Here is a 21,807-nt window from a genome sequence, read left to right as displayed (position 1 = left end):
TTTTAGTATATATGGTAGTAATAATTAAATTAATTGAAATAAGTCATTTCTGTTGAGTATCTTAAGGAATTTTGTGTGATTTTTGACATATGCTCAAGATGTACATTGTTTGAGGACACCTTTTGAGACTAGGTTTTGATAAAACAATTACTTTTTTGGTAATAAAAATTAATATTGTGGGAATTTGTATTCTCTATATCTGATTTCAGTCAATTTTCCTCAAACATATGATTTGTTGTAGAAAACTATCTTTGAAAACATCTTCTCCTATAATCAAGGATATCCTTGATGTTTGTAGATCATTCTCATAAACATTTTATAGAGATGATAAAGCAGATGTATAGGTCAACAACATCTGATATTCTCTTGATTGTATTTTTGTTACTTATACTATCTGTGATTCCAAACATTTGGCATTTTCTCTTAAAGCATATAGTTTGAAATTGGTCTCTTAATACCTGAGACAGCACCAATTGCTTTTGTGTATACTTGTTCTAAAGCATACATTATAAATACTGAGATTTTTCTCACTTTAAAAGCCATTTCCTTTTGTCCATAAAGTATATAAAGTACGTTAATGAGGTGTTAGAATTAAAATATGATAGTTCAATTGTCATTAATGGTGATAATTTTGGAAATACTGAGAAACCCATTCTATTTTCTATGATTTGATCTAATTCCATCTTTATATTTTAGACATTTTTTTATATTTGTTTTGCTTTATACAAACCCCAACAAAACAAAGCTTTTTTTGAGGTAATACTCTTTGTAATCTTCCATGTTCTTTCTCCATATTGTTTTGCAAATCAATTTGTATTCTCAATCTTTTGCTGCCATTTTGATATTCTTGGCAAGGAGATCAAGTGGTTGGGAATATAGGTGGATTGGTCAGATTTTTAGAGGAAGAGATAATAAATGGAAAGCCTAAGTAGACCCTTGGTACCCACAAAATGCTGAAATGCCTAGAGAAAATCTTTCACAATACTAGGAAAATTATATATAGACGATTCATGGGAGTACATAGACAAGAATCTCACTGGATCAGAAAATATGAATGGCTTATAATTTGTACTGTTGGAAAGATTACTCACTTTGAAGAGATCAGAGATCGATTTATGTACAACATTATGAATTTTAAATTCATTCTTTAGTATATGACAATACTTTGATAATGAAAAATCAAGGCTTATCAAAATTAGTATACATCAAAATTAAACATTGATATTAGTAGAGGGATAATCAGTACTTTTTAGTGTGCTTAGGCAATGTATTTTAGTATTGTAATGACCATAAAGGAGTTTAAGATCTAGTCCCTGATCTCAGGGAAATTTGTCTTGTTGGTTGGGTGAAACACATATATAAGAAAAGTTGAATATAAGAAAGTTGATAACAAAGTTGATAATACAAGGGGTAGTCTGGCTTAGTGAGTAGAAAAGTAGCCTTAGAGGCAGAAAGACTTGGAAATACATTTAGGAAATGCCTAAACCCTGGCATGTATTGAGTATGTGACTGACTGAACAAGCCATTTAATCTTTCAGTATTCTAGACAATCCACTGAAATTATAAATTGCAAAGCAGGTGATAATATGCATTTATATATGAATTTCCTTGTTAGGTGTATCCTATATCAATAAAATTTCAAATCCTATTTACTCCCTCCTTCCTGTCAAAAAAGCATATGATAGATACCAAAAGGATATACAGAAGATATGTATGAAAAGAGTTTAGAAAGAGCAAAAATCAATCTGGCCTGGGATTGTCTGGCAATATTTCACAAGGCAAGAGGATCAGAGGGTCTTGCGCTTAACTTTGAAAATAAGGCAGTATTTAGGTAGGTAAGAAAGGGCAGGGCAATCCAAGTGAATAGAATAGCGCTGGGAAAAATGTAGGTGCTGTACTGATGCAAAAAGATAATATTAACTTAAAAAACCCCTAAAACTGTCAACTCAGGATTACAATCTGATTCTGCCTCAGCTAGAAACATTTGGATTTCTAATAACTCTTTCTAATTTTAAATAAATAGTGAAATGTGTTCAACTGAATATGTTCCAGATCTGCAGAAGTCATGCATTTGGTTAGTGCATGGTTAAGATATTGTGATACAGCTGCTATGATTATTCTGTTTTGTTGGGGAACCGTCCTTAAGCATTTGTTACTCTCTTAAAACTACTTGTCTATTCAGTGTGTGAGAAAATACTGCTAAATTAATAAAGTTTTAGAGATAAGGTGGACTGTTACGTGTCCACCCTGTATAATAGAGATTTGGTGCCCAAAATAAGTAGGGACTTTGTCCACAATATTGTATTTCCAACTCCTGTCCTTGATGCTCTCATGTTTAAACTCCAGAGTCACAGAAATGTGGTTGTTTTGTTTTTCATCTATAACATTGGTTGCATTTTACATAGGTGCAACTGATAGTTAATGATCAAGCTTGAAGGAGAGTGTTCTCTTTCTGTCACCTTTGATAGGAGTAAATGGATAAGTTTCAAAGAAACACTAGACATTCATTTTAAGGGGTAAAATCTATTTCTGTCAAAATTCTTTACAGTCTGGTATCCTGTCCTACAATTCTGCTAAAACTGCTTTCTCCTCAATGACCTCCTTATTATTAAGTTAATTGGCCACTTATTCTGTCCTAATCTCTTGATCCTTTTGCATTTTTTCACTTTCGTGATAAAGTCAGTCAAAAAGAATTTATTAAGTGCTCACCATGTGCCAAGATAGTGCTAAATACTGGGGATGCTAAAAAAACATATATATGTATATACACACACACACACATACATATATATGAATAATACATACATATAAACATCTGTTGGATATTACAATCTAGATATCTTATTGGCAAATTTAACATTTATGAAACTTATTTGCTAATATTCTGCCATCTCTGAAACCTGTCCTTCCCCTACTTTCCTTTTTATTGTTATCTGAACTACAATTCTTCTAATTTCTAATTTAAAACTTCAGTTCTTTCATCTTACTTGTCATCACATCCAGAAAATTGCAAAGTCCTGGCAATTATGCCTCTACTTTACTTTTTTGCATCTTTCATCATTTCATTCTTAAACCACAGTTAAGTTCATATTTTCAATTGTTTTGTTCAATTGTTTGATGATGAAAAATTGTTCAAATGTTATACCATTTAGATTCTTAATTGGTCTTCTTAACTATTTCTTTTGTCTTTTCTTTTCCAATTCATCTTTCACATCAGTTCTTGAATAATATTCCTAATGATTACATCTCTCTCCCATTTAGAAAAAAAAAAGTTCTTCAATGGTATTGGTAGTATAAAGAAAAAAGTATAAATTTTTGATTATGACATTTACATCCTTCAACAGCTGGACTCCAAGCTAATCTTACCACTTTATTTGATTTAATTGCTTGTCATGTAGTCTATGTTCCATGTAAACTGGGCTACTCTCTGCATTCTATTTTTATCCTATCTTTTTTTCTGTCCCACCTTTCATTATGTTATCTCCCATGACTGAAGTGGATCATGCTAAATCCCTCAGTCTCTTTTTTGTGGCATTCTCTCTTTTCCTTCAAGGACCTAAACTGCCAGTGAGATTCTGAGGCCACTTTTTTGAAGTCTTTAGTAAATCTCCTCTTCCCAGCCATGAAACAATCTCTTTGCTCAGGTATTCAATACCACTTTGCTTGCATTTCTCTTTTACATTCACCTCATTCTCCCATGACTTTTCTTATGTAATTTCCTTGAGAGCAGTTGTTGTCTCTATTTCTGTATCCCAAGCAGAGCACACAGTATCTTTTATAAAATAATATAGTGGCAAAATTGACTAAAGTCAGGGGAATTGAATTTGAATCCTGACTAAAGTAGCTACTAATTGTAGACCATGGGCAAATCAGTTATGTTTCCTAGGGCTCAATTTTCTCATCTATAAAATGGAGATAATGATGCTTGAACTACATATTTTAGAATTATTGAGTTTTTTTGTGGGGAATATATAAGGTTTAAAGCAATACAGAAATGTGTTATTATTATTATTATCATTTATAAGAAATTTTTGTTGAGTTGAACCAAACCTAGAATAGTACTAGATACCTACAAAATTTCAACTATTTGATTGATAGTGGTTGAAATCTTTAAACATTTATGAAAGCAAATAAATCATCATTCATATGTTAACTTAATTCTCATCTCAGAAAAATGACTGCAAATATACTGTATATCACTTACGTTATGAGTTCCTTTTTGAGTTCTCTGGCATGGAGCTTGGGTTTGGGACTTGGTATGGAGACCTCCCCTGGATATTTTTTTTCCTCTAAATTTTCTGGAGAGCCCACTGTGTCTTTCTGAAAAAAACAAAACAAAACAGGCATATCATGTAGAGGGGACTTTTCCCCAATTATATCTTAGATAGGATCATTAGAAGAGAAATATCTAAGAAAAAGTAATGCATTTTACAACAATTAAACAATGGGTCATTTCTTTGTATTTTTGGCAGTGCCTGGCACAGTGCTTTGAATATAGAAACACTTAAAAGATGATTTTTAAATGAACCATTAAACTCTAGAAATTATTTTAAAAATTATAATTATCAATAATTCAGGTCAATTCTATCCTTTTTTCTAAACCACATAGATAGGAACCCAAGTTCATATTGACTTAAAATATTGTAATGGCCTATGCTGATGTGTTTTGGGCTTGATTTTTGTTTTTGTTTTTGGATTACCTAGATAATTTTCTAAATTCTTCACTTTATTGCTCTCCATCCCCTTCTGTACTCTTAAAAGAGAAATGTAAATTATCAATTCTGCATTAAAGAAGGATATTTTTTTACTTTCTATTTCAATATTGAATATTTCATGTTAAGAATATACTCACAAAACTCCTTCATTATGTTCTTGACTGTGGGGTCAAGTATTAAGTATCTTTAACATGACCTGTTCATTTGTAGATAAAAATGTAAAGCTTACCATCTGTTGTTTTACTGCAGAATTTCTATATACATTACAGAAGGGGATTTAAAAGAAACCTATTAATTATAAAAGTTTAAATTGACTTTTTGAAATTAAGTATAAAAATGATATTAAAAGAGTTAGAGAAAATGCATACACTATTTTATTTCCGATGACTATTTCTGCTGGAACATTTGTAGTATATAAGGATCTTTTGAAATATTTATACTTGCATTTAAGATTGTATTCAGAAATAACCAAACTTTCTCCATCTTCTTTGATCAACACATTACCCTAGGAATTTTATATATAGTATGTATGGTTTAGGATTTAGGTGCTCCATACTTAGTACAGCTGGGAGAAAGATAGGGATTTTAGTCAAGAGAAGAATTCAATATTAGTTTCCCAAATGACTAAAGTTAAAAGAACCCATTATCTATGTAATAAAAATTAAAATATGTAGTATGATTAAAAAAAAAAACCCTTTGGATGCGAAAAAGAAGATATGTGTTTGTATGTGTGTTTTCTAGAGAGTATGTGTGTAATGAAATTCCATTAATGTACAGATGGAAGTTTATATTGATTTTAGCAAAGACCAGAACATAATGGTAACATGAATAACAGATAATAGCATCTGGCACTTTTAACATTTTTTAAGGCCTGAAATCTTTGGAGAACTGACAGTTGAACTAAACTGACAGTCCTAGTTATTTCTCAATGCTTTCCTTTCATAGATATTTTGATTTTTTTCCAGATTCAGGATTTTTTTTAGGGGGCATCTGGACAGGCTATTTCACTGAGAGAGACAGACAATATTTTCTGGAAATTACCACCAAAATTAAGCAACTGTTGTGCATATGAACTAGATAACAATGAATTAGAAATAGATATAATCACTTGGTTTCTTTGCTTGGGCATTGAGAGTGGGAGCAGCAAAGAAAAAACTTTAACTTGCAAAATACAGTCAGCAGTTGTGCCTAACTTAATGCCAAAACTTCTTGGTTAAAGTGAAAAATTTCGCCATTCAGCAATTTTGTGTAGCAGGGTGACTACTGGTCTGACTCTGACATTTATTACCTGGATGACCTGGCAAAATCATTGAAATGATCCGACTGTCAGTTTTTTCAATTTATAAATGGGGATAATAAAACATGGATTACCTAGCTCATAGACTGGCTGTGATGGAAACTCTCTCTTATAGAAATGTAAACTATTATTTTCTGGATATTTTACTTACATGACATTAATTATTCAATCACAAACATTTATTTAGAGGCTAATATGTGCCATGAATGATGCTAGACCCAGGGGATAGAAATAAAAAAAAAATTAAGTATCCATCATCAAGGAGCTTATTGTATATTTGATGTAATTGAGATCAAGATTAGTCAAGTTATGGTCTTAATGCTTCTTCAGGACAACTGTGGTAATTACTATATTTCCTCTAACATGAATACAACATTCATATTTTTCTTGTTTCTCCTTCTCCTTCCCTGCTCTCTTATTTTCCTCTCCCTTTTGTCCTCTTTTCCCCTTTCTGGACCATAAACCTGCACTCCCAAGTAGCTACACCTATGACTTAGGTCTTCTAATGTCAATAAGGGTGCCCAACCCTTTCTGCAAACAAATCACTTGGATAATTGAGTTCTCTTTCTCCCCTAGCTCAGATGTTTTCATGCCCTGTGGTGATTTGAAAACCCCCTATCATGTCCCTCTTATTTAAGAACAAAGTAATTTTGTAGCAGAGAACAAAAGATTTCTACAATCAATTACATGTCACCAAGATATTTTATGAATCTTTACCTGTGCACTTACTTTTAATCTATGTTTATTCTTGTATTTCATATGCAGTGAGGGTCAATTTGCCTAAATGGGTTATCCCAATGAGTCTGAGCCAAAAATTCAAATATTCAAAGCCTTCAGAAGACATTGTGACCTTTTGGATCCTTCATTCTTTTGGGGAATAATCAACTTCCTACTAACTTATACTCAATGAGTGTGAAAAATGATAATTTCATTGCTTTAACAGAGACAGAATCTTCAATACTCAATCCAATCCAAATTTCATGCCTAGGAATAGAACAGGGAGTGACACAGTACCTTGTTCCTTTGGGCTAAGCTGAATAGTCCCTCAATACCTGGCAGATAAAGGAACATTTGACAAAACCCTCCGCCCAAAAAACCTCCAAGTATTCAAGTAGCAACTGAGTGACCACTTGTCACAAATGCAGTGAATTAAATATAAAGAAGGTGTTTGAACTAAATGACATATAAGAGTCCTTCCAAATAAGGATTTCATTGCTGAAGTCCTGGTAATTTTGTAGTTTGAGTTAATATCAAGAGAATGAATGACGTCCTACTGTATACTTTGTGTAGTGAAGTGATACAATGGAGAGAGTGCTGGGCCTGAAATCAAAAAAACCCAAGTTTAAATCTGGCCTCAGACACTTACCAGATGTATGACCTCGGAGAAGTCACTTAACTCCTATTTGCCTTATTTCCCTCAACTGTAAAATGAGGATTCTTAGTTATCCCTAGTTTTATATCATCCTTTCTCTTCTAGGTCAAAAAGAAAGAATTTTGATATACAGTGATACACTAGCCCCACACTGCTTGCTGCTTGAACAGTACACATAGTTCTATCTATAAAGAGTATAAAATTCTATTTAACGACATTATTTTAGGCAACAGACAGGAAAATAATTCATTTATATTTTCCTTTTGTACCCTAAGACAATAATTTTCCCCCAAAAAAAATTTGAAACAAGGTCTAGAGATGCATTTTATCTATCTAAATTTAAAAATGAGATTTAAAATATATAGTCAAGAAATAAGAACTGAATCCTTTAATAAAGGACACATCTTGAACTTCTTGATTGATAAGCTTGAAAAACTACCTCTTTTTCTTCTTCTTTCTTCTCATGAGTCTTGCTGTAGTTAATAGGTGTGTCCCAGCCCTCCTGTTCACAAAGGGCCTGATAAAAGGCAGCATTTACCAAAAGGCTTCTTGTTTTGAATGGGGAAGACGAAGAAGTTGGAATTGAAATGTGAGGAGACGTTAGAGGTGTGGCCTTGTCCAAAATTCGATTTTTTTTCATGCTTAAGTCCAAAGTGCCATTTTCATCCACTTGTATCTCAGTTACCTGATAGGAAACAAAAAATATTTAAGCAACTGTTTGTGATTTTAGGCTTTTCATGTGAAGCTTTTAAGGGATAAATTGAAATGCAAGCTTTTGTTTAAATGTATCTGATTTTAAATCCAGATTTTAGGTTTATATCAACTAATGTTTAATTCTTAACAGACCGAAAAGTATAATAATGCTCTTCATTTTTAAAACCATAAACAAAGTCCAATTTTGCTATTTTGTTTGAAAACAATGCTTATTGATTTTAAAGTATATCACTTCATAACAATTTTATGATTTTTAACATTTAAAGTTATTTTAAAGTGTAAATTAATTTTGAAATTAAGTTTAGATATAAACCTTCTTGATATTTTCCTGGAGAGGATCATGACTATCATAATTTACAGTTAAAAGCATTCATGCTCTGGTTTATCAAGAGTTGCACTAAATTATTCAATTCCCCAAATATTACAATATTTGTCTTAAAGGGAAAATGTGTAAACACAAACAGCTAGAGGAAATGTTCTAATGGGGTATTAGATGAAGATGATAGTGACCTTTCACTATTTTCAGTTTGGATTAGAAAAAAATTAAATTGTGAAAGTGAGTGAATGAGAACTGAACTTCAGTATATGGCAATATGGTAGTGTCTTTTCTTAAAGAAGAGGAAAGTCAGTGTCCACACTGCTTTGGGACATAAGATTTACGATAACAACTTCAGGCTAGAGAGCTTTCATGGATTTCCAAATTTATATGTCATAGTATACCATCACGTATCTTTGGAGTACCATTAGCCAAATTATTCAGGAAAGAATTAAATTTTGCTTTTGTGTCAGAGTTTGATACACTGTTGAAGAAATTAAATTAATTCTACTTTGATTCCTAAAGGTACCTTTGGATTTCCTTGAGTTGAGCTCAGGAATTTAGCTTTCCCTCTGGGTTAGTTTTAAGTTATTATTTTTTAAAATGTTGTTCTTTTTTATACCAATAAGACTTTGTATACTTTTAAAACATATTTGTTATCTTTAAGCCCTACAAGTTTAACATAGTACCATTCTCAAAAAGATATATCATCTGTACTTGCCTGTCCTTGAACAATAGGGGAGTTTTTTTTTTTTTTTTTTAATAATTTCTTCCAAGGAGACAGCAAGTCTGGTAGTTTTGATCACCTACCAAGTGGATGTATTCCATAAAACAATCGGCATTCCTTAATTATTAGAGTGGGGTAGTGATTAGTCTCATGTGAATATCAAGCCATATTTCTTAGTATAGCTAATCATAATGTCCCTACCCTAATCTTACAACTTACCACTTTTTCTCTATGGCTACCAAGACCTCTTCTATGTTGTATGTCAATAAAAAGGGTACTCTCCTCATTGGGATTGATGGCTTTAGTGAGGTTAGTCTGATATTTTTTTAAAGTTATATGTCACTGTTAAACTGATTTTCTCAAGTTCTGTACTTTAGTTTACTTTTGTCAATTCTATTTGCCACATTGTCTATACTCTATAGTTTTCAACCAGATAAGTGAAGTTTGAGGCTTTAAATTAGTAGCTATTAACCTGAGGTTGGTGGATTTAAAAAAAAATCATATCTTGATACCTGAATTTCAAGACAATTAGTTTTCTTTGTAACTATGCATTTTATTTTATACATTTAAAATCATTTTCTCAGGAGTCCATAAGCTTCAGCAGATTGCCAAAAGGGTCCATGGCACCAAAAGGTAAGCATTCCTGGTTGCAAACACCACAATACAATAACTTTCACAATGTGTTAAGAATACTCCTGTTACTTTTATAATTGATTCAAATTAACACCTTTCTGACATCATCCACCACTTCACAATTAGCCTCTTCTTTGAGCAATCTTTATATTCTTTTCTTTTGGCTGGCAAAGCTGGAGTCTTTCATGAATCTTTTAGCAAGATACTAAAGCATGTGGTAGCCAGTTACATTTCCTGAGGGGTTTACTATATTCCCCCACAATTGCTTCTATGGGTGTAAGAGGTGCACTTGCCTAGTTCCATTGGCCAGCTGTTTGTGTGCAATTCTGATCTAAAAGCCCCAACTTGTCCTTGCTTCTTGTGCTTGGCAGAGTTTGTGCTTTCAATCTCTCAGCTTAAAAGATAGATATGCTTTATTGTATTTATGGGAAGTAAATACACTTCTAATATGTTTGAACTAAGATGCTTTGGCTATATCTTTCTGCCCCCTTTTAGTAAATAGTTTAATCTCCTGTGATAGTTTTAAGCCCTGAATTTGACAGTACAGCTTATCCCGGATAATAACTTAGTAACCACAACATCTTACGCCATCTGTATAATATCAAATACACTTTTTATACCAGCATTAATAAACCTTAGTTACAAAAATCCAAGATATTAACTATATCAGTGCCAAGTGCCCTCTCCAGGATATGACAATTTCGCCTTGCCATGACTGCATCAGTGTTTTTTTGGCTTCACAGTTGATATGTAACTATAGCAATGAAACAGAGCTACAGTAATCAAGTTTAATGACCAATGTAAAGTAAAATGCTAAATATTGTAGTTGCTGACATTTTTCATAATAAAAAAACTTGGGTTAAGACTGCACAACCAACATTCACATAAAATTCCAGACCTCTGTGACAGATGGCTTAGGAAAGGAAGCCATGTGACTGGGCTGCAGTAGTTTTATAGTGCAAAACCCATAAATAGTGCAGATTCTCTTTCACTGAAAAATATCAACTACTCCAAGGCAACATCAAGCAAAAAAAAAGGCACAAAGCAAAAAGAAACAACAAGAGAAAAAAAATCAAATCTCACAATTATTGATTTTTAACAGGGTTCATAGACTCTCAAAGAAAAGATTGTACATCTTAATGTCACCAGGGTAGATTGGATGGATGGAGGAGGGGAACAACTAGCATCCAGAAACTCATGGGAGGATTAAAAGCCATGTTTCATATAGTTTTCTGAATTTCACATTGAAGTTGGGTATTTCATTGAACACCTAATTCTGACTGGGAAAATACATGGGTTGTATATTTGTAAAGCAGTGTACAGATGGGCTTTAAGTGAGTGCACAGATGCATTCAACAATTAAGCATAGTCAGAGGAAAAAATATCCCTTTCTGCCCATAGAGGGATGGATCACACGTTTACAGCATGGCTTTTTATTCAGGGCCGTATCAATATCTATCACTTCATTCTGTGTCATTCAAACTCCAAATGGTAATACAAAAAGAAAAGAAAAAGATGGCTTCTCCCCCTAATATTCATTCACTTTGTCAATTCCAAATTTCATGGAATCTAAGTTGGATTATAGATACTATCTAGTTCAATATTTCCTTAAGGAAATTCTCTTTTATATAGCCTCATAAAAGAAGACAAGTGAGTTCATTATTAATGAAGATATGAGTTGTTTAGGTGTTTTGGAAAATGGAATTTTTAAAAAAAAGTTACTAAAATTACTAAATTCATAACCTTCGTCCCAGAAATTTCACAAGTGGGACCACAGGCCCAGAAGATTACTAAGATCAAGAAAAGAAAATCATATGGATAAAAATGTTCATTCTAATAGTTCTCAAAAGTTGGAAACAAATTATGTACCTAATGATTGGGCAATGGTTGAACAGATTATGGTATATCAATGAAATGGAATACTACCATGCTGTAAGGGATGGGTAATGTGATGAATTCAAAGAACAAACTGGATGTGCTATATAGTTTAATTTCTTAGCCATTTGTTTTGGAATCTATTGTAAATTACATTATGGGTCCAACACAATGTAATGCCTTAATATCTTAAGAAATATTATTGAATAAAAGAATGAGTTATACAATTAAGAGTCAAAAACTCATTTAAAGTTGAATAAAGATTTTTATTTTAGAGCAAAAATTTACTTTGGCATTTGATCTAACTACATGAAAACTACTTTAAAATGAAATAGTGATCCCCTCAAAAGACTTAAACTCAGAGCTTTTATGCTGATTTGTTCAACAATCAACAAGTGGTAAGTACCCATAACATTCATAGCAAAAAATAAGCACCAAGTCTTGAAATTTACTGTGGCTAAATAGAGAAGAAACAGATAACTAAAATTGTCTTTTTTTTTCTTTTTGCTTTTTTTGCTGAGGCAATTGGGGTTAAGTGACTTGCCCAGGGTCACACAGCTAGGAAGTGTTAAGTATCTGAAGCCAGATTTGAACTCAGGTCCCTCTGACTTCAGGGCTGGTGCGCTATCCACTGTGCCATCTAGCTGCCCCCTAAAACTGAAATTTAAAATTAGGATGCTATACATGGCTAACAAGCTTTCCCTGGGAATCTGAATCATATTATATGAAACCTCTTTAAATGATTCTATTTGGTCTTTGAATAACAAATGAGAAGCTACTTTATGCTATTGTCCAGGGGATAAAATGAAAGTCAGTGAACATTTGGTTTTCCTCCATAGTTGTCATTTATTTTCCTATGATTCCTAACCCAGTGACCTTTTCCTCTGTTTTCTGATAATGTTTTCCTGACAATAACTGGAATCATTCTGCCATTAGGATAGAACTATGGAGGGAGTGTGCTTTTTGATTCTAATAATTGAGACAGCCACTGGCTTATTTCTCTTAGCAGGGAGGAAAAAGGGAGATATGACATCATTTTTGTTTTCAGGTCTTGTTCAAGCACAAAACAGACTTTGAACTTTAAACATTTCATGCAAGTGTCAATTTTTTGTTTTCTTTTAAGGCACACTGTGCATATGCCATTTTGTCTAAACAGGTGGGGAAAACACCAAAACATTAAACAGAGTGCTTGGCAAGCAACAGTGATGGGGATAAAGATAGACTGTGAAGCTTGTTCCTACCTCTGTGGATAAGGGTAGGAGGAGAAAAGTAGAATGGGGAATATCTCTGACATGTTTTGGCACAAGCTTTCACTGGGAGAGAGCAAGGCTCTCTGCAAACAACTCCACTGAGAGATGATAATTCAATGACTAATGCCAGTTTGTGCTGAACATTATGACTGTATCATAGCCTGAGTTACCTAGGTTAAGGATGGGGCTTTCCAAACACTGGTCTCACAGTAATCCCAAGACCTCTCTCCAATAAAGATTTATAAGTGACTTAGATGGCTTGATGGTAAATGGATTACATGCTTATTCCAGTAACTAATTTGGGGAACTTCACATGGATATTTCAGGATCAATATACTGATCCTATACACAGAAGAATCAGAAGAGAGCCTGACACATTGAAAGACAACTAAAACTATTTTTAGTATTCAGTCATTCCTAACATTATTGTTTATTTCTGTTTCCTTGATTCTCCAAAGCGACATGCAAGCAATACAGTTGAATGATTTTGTTACTATCTTATATTGGGATTTATTCTATTAAGATTCCAAATAGTCATCTTTATCCCTCTTCTCTCAGTCCTGCACTTCTTGCTACAATGCTATCAAGTGAATTGCAGCTCTCCCACTGATGATGACTAATAAAAAAGAAAATCAATGTGGATAACTTTGCTTTCTAATTGGTATGGGTGTGATATATGATTAAGAGGTTTTAATGTTTTTGTAGATTTAAAATGTCATTTCCCTCATGTCATAGAAAAGGAGAATTTATTGTCCTCATTCCTTTATAGATTAATAAGAGGCATAAAACATTTTACTCTACAAGAAGGAATCATTGTCTTTATTCTTTTTCACACTTTCAGTGATTTCTACCAATCACCAATTGAGATAGAGATAGTGTTTTCATTGATTATAAGGAACTACTGGATAGTACCAATGCTTACCAGTACTGGTAAGTACCATCTCTAAAACTTAAGCATCACCAAAGGCACCAAAGAGAGGATAATCAAGTTGTTTAAGTTTACATAGCTAGTATGTATCAGAAACTGGAGTTGGACTCAGAAATTCCTATGTTATACTAAGTAATTGAGTTCCCCTACTAAATTTGGTTCATTTATGAACTGATTATTGTTAAAGATAGTAATAATAAGCTCAAACTTAGTGACTTCAATAACTGGTTTCAAAATTATATATTTACACCAGCCACCTCCATTGGAGATCACAAATTAAGAATGCTGTTAGATATGGGCAGCTGAGTTTCCCATTATATCCCTTTTACTAATATATAAAGTCATTCACATTTGAAAAATGGAAATCCAAGAAATAACATAATAAGGAATCAATAATTTCACTTTGTCCCCTTAAAGATACTCCAAAATGGAATGTGATTTATCAATCCTGATCCCTAGAGGAAGTGGTATTCTTCCCAAAACATCATGGACTCTACTTTTTCTGTATCTGCTTCCTAACATACTCTAGAGTTTGGTCATGTAATTTAAAAAACAAACAAATAAACAAACATGTATATCCTTACTTTGTGTAAAGCACTGGTGAAAAATAGTGATTGCTATTATGCAGTCTCTTTTTAAAGAGTTTACAATCCAGTGGGAAGAATGATTAACATACAAAAACCTACAATACAGAGAAGAATAAGTTCAAAGAAGAGGTATAGGCCAATTGCTATGAAAAAGTAAAAGTGAGATCACTTTTTGTTTGGATCTTTAAGAAATGGCAAAATGATGTTCTTCAAACTTTAGCTTTTTCTGTAATAGATAATCATCTTTAGGACAAGAATTGTAACTAAACTTGTATAATGTCTTGAATATCTAACTACTTAATATATAATTAAATATTTCTTAATAGCAGGGACTGTTTTCTATTTTGCTTTTGCATTTCTATTACTTAGCATGGTACTTTTCATTTAGTAGGGATTTAATGAATACTTGGGAGCAAGATAATATGAAAGATTTTTTTTCTCCCTTCAAGATATCAAAAAAGCTTTTAACAGAAGTCTAGAGAAGGGACATATCTACCTAATCTCAATATCCTAATTGGTAAAAAATAGAACTCAAGATGCTCAACTTTTGTGGAATAATAGCAATGATCACATAACCAACCATTTATGATGGTAGAAATTCAATTGACTTCATAAGGATATATTGATAAGAAGTAAACAAAGATACAGTGTAATTGGCTTATATTGTGAACTGTATCTGCAAACTCTTGTAAGGTTAATAACATGGATTTTTTTCTCCTTTAGGAAATTTTAAAAAGAAGTAATGAATTTTCTTTTTATTGTCAGATAAGTAGGATTAAACAAGGACAGAATTTTGCAAGTCGTTAAAGTTCTGTGTGTATTATTGGGCCTCCAGGAAAGCACTCTGTGAAAGTGACATGGTGGGGTGCCATATTTATCCTCTCTTAACAACCACTGTGTCGAATGAGACATTTTCATGGGGAAAGGATAGGTTTTCTAACTGCCAGTATTGCAAACTCATCCTAAAAATCAAGCTGTGCACTTTCTGTCTCTTACATCATCATCATCAATTGTCAGGCTTATGCAATTAAAACTTGGTTGACAATGTGTTTGATGAGACATGACAACAGTGTCCCTCACACTCTTAGCATGCTATATTTTTCTTCTAGTTCTAAGCCTGCCATGACTGCATTTCCAATAATGAAATAAGAAATACACAGGAAGATAACACTTTAATTTCAAAAAGGTGCCAATTGAAAAGTCATTTTTTTCTGACTAGAAATACACTTTGAAAAATCAGCTTGTACTGCTAAAAAAAAAGTTATTTTTACGTGATTCACTGCTTGGATTTAGTACCTGATAAAACAGAATATAAGGGTCAGAGAAAAAATATGAAACTATTTGCAAAAATAAGGAAGTTTGTATCTTACCGTGTTGAAAATATTCATTCTGTATCATTCTAGTAATTTTTGTAAGTATTAACATTGTTAGTGATGTATTAAAGAAGCAGCACATTGATATTCATGGGTTAAAAACATTAACAGAAGTTATAGTTATAAAATAATGCAATAATACAAAATAATAATACAAAAACATAAAGCATATTAAAAATGGCTTTAGATTTGCTGGATGAGTTTGAATTACTACAGCTTGATAATTTTTGCTGTACTTTTTAAAAGATTGTGCTTTCCTTTGTTTAAAAGCCTTATTGCTTAAAATTTGTTTTTGTGCAGTTTTTGGCCACTGAGTCTTCATGGGGCTAAGTTGGCTCTGTTCTGTCCAGAAACTAATTCTGATTCTTCTGTCAAATGTTATGTGGCACTGAGCTGCCACTGTGGTCTCCTGAAAGACTGGCATAGACATCAGGAAGCAGATGACCAGGTAGACTTTCCTGTGTTTTAAAAAAAGTTCCATTTCTTATAATCTTAGTGCCTAGGACATCATATAATATTTCTTTTTAAACTACATAAATCTTACACTTAAAGGAATCTCATTAGAAAATAAGTATTTAAATAATCCTTCCACTAAAGTCCCACTGTAATATCTCATCATATCTTTGAGAGACCCCTGAGTTCTCATAGGCTATTGGAGCAGAGGGTAAGTCCTGGCAGATTCTACCATGCTGTATGGGAGAATAGTTGCAGCAATGAACTGCATTTTTGTTGTCTGAAAATTAGCACAGCAATGTTGGAAAGACCCATTATCAGAAGGCAGGTTACTCTGTTTCTTGCTCTGGAAGTTGTTGCCAAATGTGGTTACATGCTGTCTCTTGAACATGACATTCTGGAATTTCTCCTATCTCTCTGCTTTTGTACAGGTGACTGTCTTACACAATAAGAATGAACTCCCTCCTCATCTCACCTCAGAGGTTTGGTCTAATGGAGATTTTCCCGGTTTTCTTTAAGTTTTACCTTTAATGCTATCTCCTATAGGAAGTTTGTTCAATAATTGCCTTGCCTTCTTGTTGCTAATACTGTTCCCTCCCCTCAGAAATAATTTTGTATCTATTTTGTATTTAGTTATATGTTTATATTATTTTTTATCGATAGCATGTAAATTCTTTGAAGATAAAGTCTTTCATTTTTATCTTTATACTTTCAATATCTGTTATTTATGAGGCTCTTAATAAATAGTTGCTGGATGAATGAATGATACATTGGGAGTGAGGGATGTGGAAGAATGCAGGCAATTCAAAAAAACTATAGATTAAGGTCACAATTTGTTTCCATAAGAAGGGTTAAACACACATGATGAAACATGAATACCTGAAGTATTCAAGTGACAAGCATTTCTTTAATTTTCCCCTAGAACATAATATATTCATTCCTGTCAATCAACTAATCAATAAACATTTATTAAATGGTTACTGTGTGCTAGGTACTGTTATAAGATATGGATATACAAAGATATATGGATATATAAAGGAAGACAAAAGACAGGTAAATATTACAGCTAATGCTATTTCAATAGTAGTGTGAAATGTTTACTTTAATAGAAGGAAATGGCTGGTTTGAAGATTTCCTATAGGGTGGAAGGACACAATTTTATAACTTGAAATATAATAATAGTAGTTTATTAATAAATAGCTGATCCACTAACTACACAATTTAGATGTGGCCAGCTAACCATTGAGAAAATAAACGTGCTGCTTGAAAAAGGTAAAGATTGGTTTGATATTCCTATCAAATTACCTAGACTATGAATTTGTTCTAGAGTGCCTAATAATTTGTCTTGTTTCTGGACAAACAATATTATTAGAGAAAATGTGGATTTTCTGGCGGCTACCAAGCTTTGGAGACACGATAAGTTTCCATGAGCCAGAACTATAGTTTGATTCCAGTTAAACTACTCATTCATTTACAGAACATAAATTCTAAGGCACATGTAAAGTGTTACATAAGCCAGGAAAACATCTCTGTACCCAATACCATAGTTTCCATTTCTTCTGGTTTTAAAATTGTGTCCTTCTGCTTTACCATAACTGTTTAAACTAGGCATTTTATAGTATAAAATATTCAAGTAATACACAATAATTAAATTACTTGAGTAATATCTGCAAAATCTTTTTTTTTTTTACAAGCCTCATTCTCTTAGCTCAGACATCTTTTATGATCACAGATTTTTCTGACAGAAAAAATAAAGAACTGAAAAATTTTAAACATCAACTCTTCTTTCATCTTCCCTCACCCTTCCCCCAAACCAATTTTGAAATCTGGCTAACTCCTCCCTTTCTCTTTCTACCTCTCCATCCCCTATTCCCTCCCATTTTTCTTCAGATCCAGTATTGAGGATCAAAACAGAACCATATACTTATTCTTTCTTTTTTCCATTGAACCATTCAGGTACCTTATTATTTTTCTCTGAATCTCTGGAAAAGATCATGCAAGGAAAAAAGTCTTTCTTTGAGGGGGAGGAAGGGGATGTTTTGAATGTAGTTGCGAACATGAAAGGCAGTTTATTCTCACAGTTCAGTCGCTAGCACACCCTCCAGGTTCTTGGACTACCCTACCTTGGCAGACAGACTCTGTGGTTTGTTGGAGAGGATCTCTGCTGCTTCCCTGCAGCGGGTGGAAAGGTTCAGGATAGCAGCAGCTGCTGCCATGTGGGTGTCTTCACTACATTGACCGTAGCTATAAGAGCTGGCACGGCAAGGGCTCTGTGTGTGGGCGCTAGCACTAGGCAGTCGATTGGAAAGTTTCACTGGATTTGAAAAATGCTTTGCTGTTGAAGAGAGATTTGATTAGCCATTGCATGTATGTGTTTTTAGTCATTAAATAGATTTGTTTTTCAGGTGGTAATTTTGTACATTAAAATGTGTGAAGAATAAATTAAAACATGGTCCATTTTTCCATCTGTATGTTAAATACAGGTTGCTCAGATTCCCTTTAACAGAGGTCCAAGGATCAAATTATCTGATTGCTGGAAAAGAACTCATCTTAATATTTTAGTATTTACTGTCCCCACCTCACCGCCTTTCCCCTTTCTTTTTTTCTTGTTTAAACAAAAACTCTATACCATTAGTGGGGCAGGTGCACTGGCACCATTCATTGTGAAATACTTTAAAAAACCCCCCAACACCCCAGCAAATTCATAAGGATCATGATAGAAAGGCTTATAACTTTAACGTCTAGAATTCAAAGAACATGCTAGTTCAGTTAAAGTAAAGTATTTTGTTTCTGGATCACATAACTACTTGTACTAATTTAGGAGATAAAAGTGAAAAATAAGAATAAAATTCAATGTTTGTTTACCCATCCCCCTTAAAGTAGTAAAACCATTCACAGTTAAAACTGGCTTTAATTCCACTAGGTGGATATGAAGCATTTGTGGGGTCTTTCAGGAACTGGCACATTGAAAATTCATATAGAGTAGGGTGAGTTAAGGACAGAGGGAAAGGTTTTCAAGATGAATAGAAATGCATTTCAATTATCAAGACTGAGTTCTGATATCATATTGCTGCTTGTTACAAATTATATTTTTTATTTATAAATAGAAAAAGAAATCTATTTTCATATTTTGAGGTATTTATAATATGTGTAGCAAGGGAAATGTAATATTCGTAATGCAGACAAATAAAAAATATATCTTTCTTTTAGAAAATCTGACAAATTTATTTTCAATAAAATAAAACATAGAACATTTCAGTTTTTAACCCAGGTCTAAATCATAAAAAAGAGGAAGAATAATGCAAAGCAAATCTGACTATTGCCATGTCTATTAAAACAGGAATATGTATTTACTGTGTATAATATGGAAAAGAATAATTATACTGATTATTCTAATTTTATAAAATGAGAAAATGCATAAAATGTATTTAAAATACTTTGCAAACTTTAACATGTTTGTAAAGTTTTATTATCTCACTTGAGATGACATGTAAAAAGTATACCAAAACTTTAAAATTTTCAATGTAAGTGTTAGCTATTTGTTATTATTATCATTATTAGAATTTGATATTAGGTCATTATTCTATAATATATCCCAATATATATTATTAAACAGAATAAATACTTTGCATTAAAATGAATCCAGTAAATCTTTTTTCCAGAAGCCACTTACAGTTACGTTTCTATTAAAGATGATTTTGCTATTTTCTAACTTGAAAATATAATTTTTCTGACATGACTAGTATATATTTGTTTATCCAGAATAGTTGAAATACTGTTTTTTTTTCCAAGTCAGGATAGCTGAAATATCAGTTAGAATGAAATTTTCTCTTACAAAGCATTTCCCAAAAGGCTCAGTGCAGTTTCAAGCTTCCATAGCTTATACTCGAAAAGAATTCTAATATATTCTCATAAGAGTATTTAATAGTATTCTGGCCCCACATCTCATGGGAAATGGATGCTTTTCTCAGAAAAGAATAGTATTATCCATCTCTTTGTAGTTTAGACCAAAATGACCATGTAAGTCAAGTATAACAAATTCAAGTTCTGGTAAATGATTCTAAAGGGTACTTAGATATCTTCTTAACTGTGACTTCTTAATAGAGGCACAAATCAACTTATGTGCTTCTTTAGAGTCTCACCTTTGTATTTGAGTGTTTTAAAGAGTTTGAATAATTTTGTAGAAAAAATTCAAGGAAACAATTATATATAATTTTTTGTTGAAAGAACTCTTAGCTCTTTTAGACTAAATAGATGTGTCACCAAATTAAAGGAAACATGAATGCATTTCAAAATGTTTCTATTTCAAATCTTAAATTTATTTATAAATATAGAATTATATCATCTCAGAGTTTCAAAGGATCTCAAAGATTATATTGTTCAACCTATATCTGAATCATAGATTCTCTATAGCATCATTTCCATAGCCTTACATATATATTTCCACAACAAAAAAAATGTGATTCTTGGGAATTGTGTCTTTTCAAATCTTTCCCTTTTATCTTTTTAATCAACTGAATGTTTTTGCAGCTTAAGTAGGATTTCAAATAAACAATTCAACATTCATGTCTCTTTTCTTTGGTTTCAATATAAATAAAAATGACTGAATCACAATAGCTCTTAACTCCTATAATTTGTCAAATCCAATTCCAGACAGATGCATAATAAATATCCTTTAGAATTTCTTTTATTCACTTCATAATAATAGCATCTTAGCTAAAGCTTTTCACACTGATTATAGAAATATTTAAATTCCAAAACTTAGGCAGCATCACCTAAATGCAAGTACTCAAATAATAAAATTATCAATGTCAGTCCCAGGAATTCTGAACTAGAACTGCCCCCGTTATTTTAGAGCTCAGAGAACTGAAGCTCAGAGATTTTACATGGACTTTTCTAAATCACATAGAAAAAGTCTTAGAAAAAGATATAGTCATCTAGAAGACATGGGTTTGAGTCCCAGTTCTTCTAATAGAAAGCTAATATGATTTTAGTTTAGTCACTTGAATTCTTTGGGCTTTCTTTGTCTATAAAATATAAAATTGTCTCTTGGATTCCTTCTCACTCTGAATCTACTATCCTATGATCCAATAATCTTTCAATTCACTTCTAGCTCTAACATACTATAAATCCACTAATCTACAAATAAAACCAGGTCTCTATTTCTAATCCCATGATACCTCTCCATTCCTTTTTTTAGGAACTCAAATTCACCTAAATTGTAACTAATTATTCTTTTTACACTTAAAAAAATCCAGAATGATTTTCCCCCTCTCCTTCCTCCATCTTTCTAAGTAGAAATATATGTACTTTCTATCACTATTAGAAATTGAAGCTTACATTCAGGAAGCTGAGGTGGATTTTGTCCTTGTACTGCTGGTACTATTGTACGTTTTCCGAAAACCTGAGCATCAAAGCTGGCATAATCAAATGGAACTTTTCCAAACTTCTCTTGTTCTTTTGTCATTGTAGCTCTAGGAGATGTGACTGTTTGTGATGATCGGAAACTGAACTGAGATAACTCAAATTGTTTTACTAGGCTCATCCTGGAAAGACAGAAGGGATAG

At 32.6% G+C, this 21,807-nt stretch overlaps 1 protein-coding gene across 1 annotated transcript in view; it reads right to left on the bottom strand.

Moving 5' to 3' along the window:
• The window catches only part of ST18 (ST18 C2H2C-type zinc finger transcription factor), a 140,852-nt gene that overhangs the window by 36,722 nt on the left and 82,323 nt on the right, over positions 1–21,807 (bottom strand). The window contains exons 10-13 of the mRNA XM_051970209.1: positions 21,581–21,786; positions 18,364–18,575; positions 7,824–8,069; positions 4,205–4,320 (exon numbers count right to left, since the gene is read on the bottom strand). Of these exons, the coding sequence (XP_051826169.1) occupies positions 4,205–4,320; positions 7,824–8,069; positions 18,364–18,575; positions 21,581–21,786 (780 nt within the window). The remainder of the gene's footprint in view (positions 1–4,204; positions 4,321–7,823; positions 8,070–18,363; positions 18,576–21,580; positions 21,787–21,807) is intronic.

The sequence above is a fragment of the Antechinus flavipes genome, chromosome 1, assembly GCF_016432865.1.
Source record: "Antechinus flavipes isolate AdamAnt ecotype Samford, QLD, Australia chromosome 1, AdamAnt_v2, whole genome shotgun sequence".
In the NCBI taxonomy this organism is placed as follows: Eukaryota; Metazoa; Chordata; class Mammalia; order Dasyuromorphia; family Dasyuridae; genus Antechinus; species Antechinus flavipes.
Note: the sequence above shows the minus strand (reverse complement) of the source record. Positions and strands in the feature narration are given on the sequence as shown.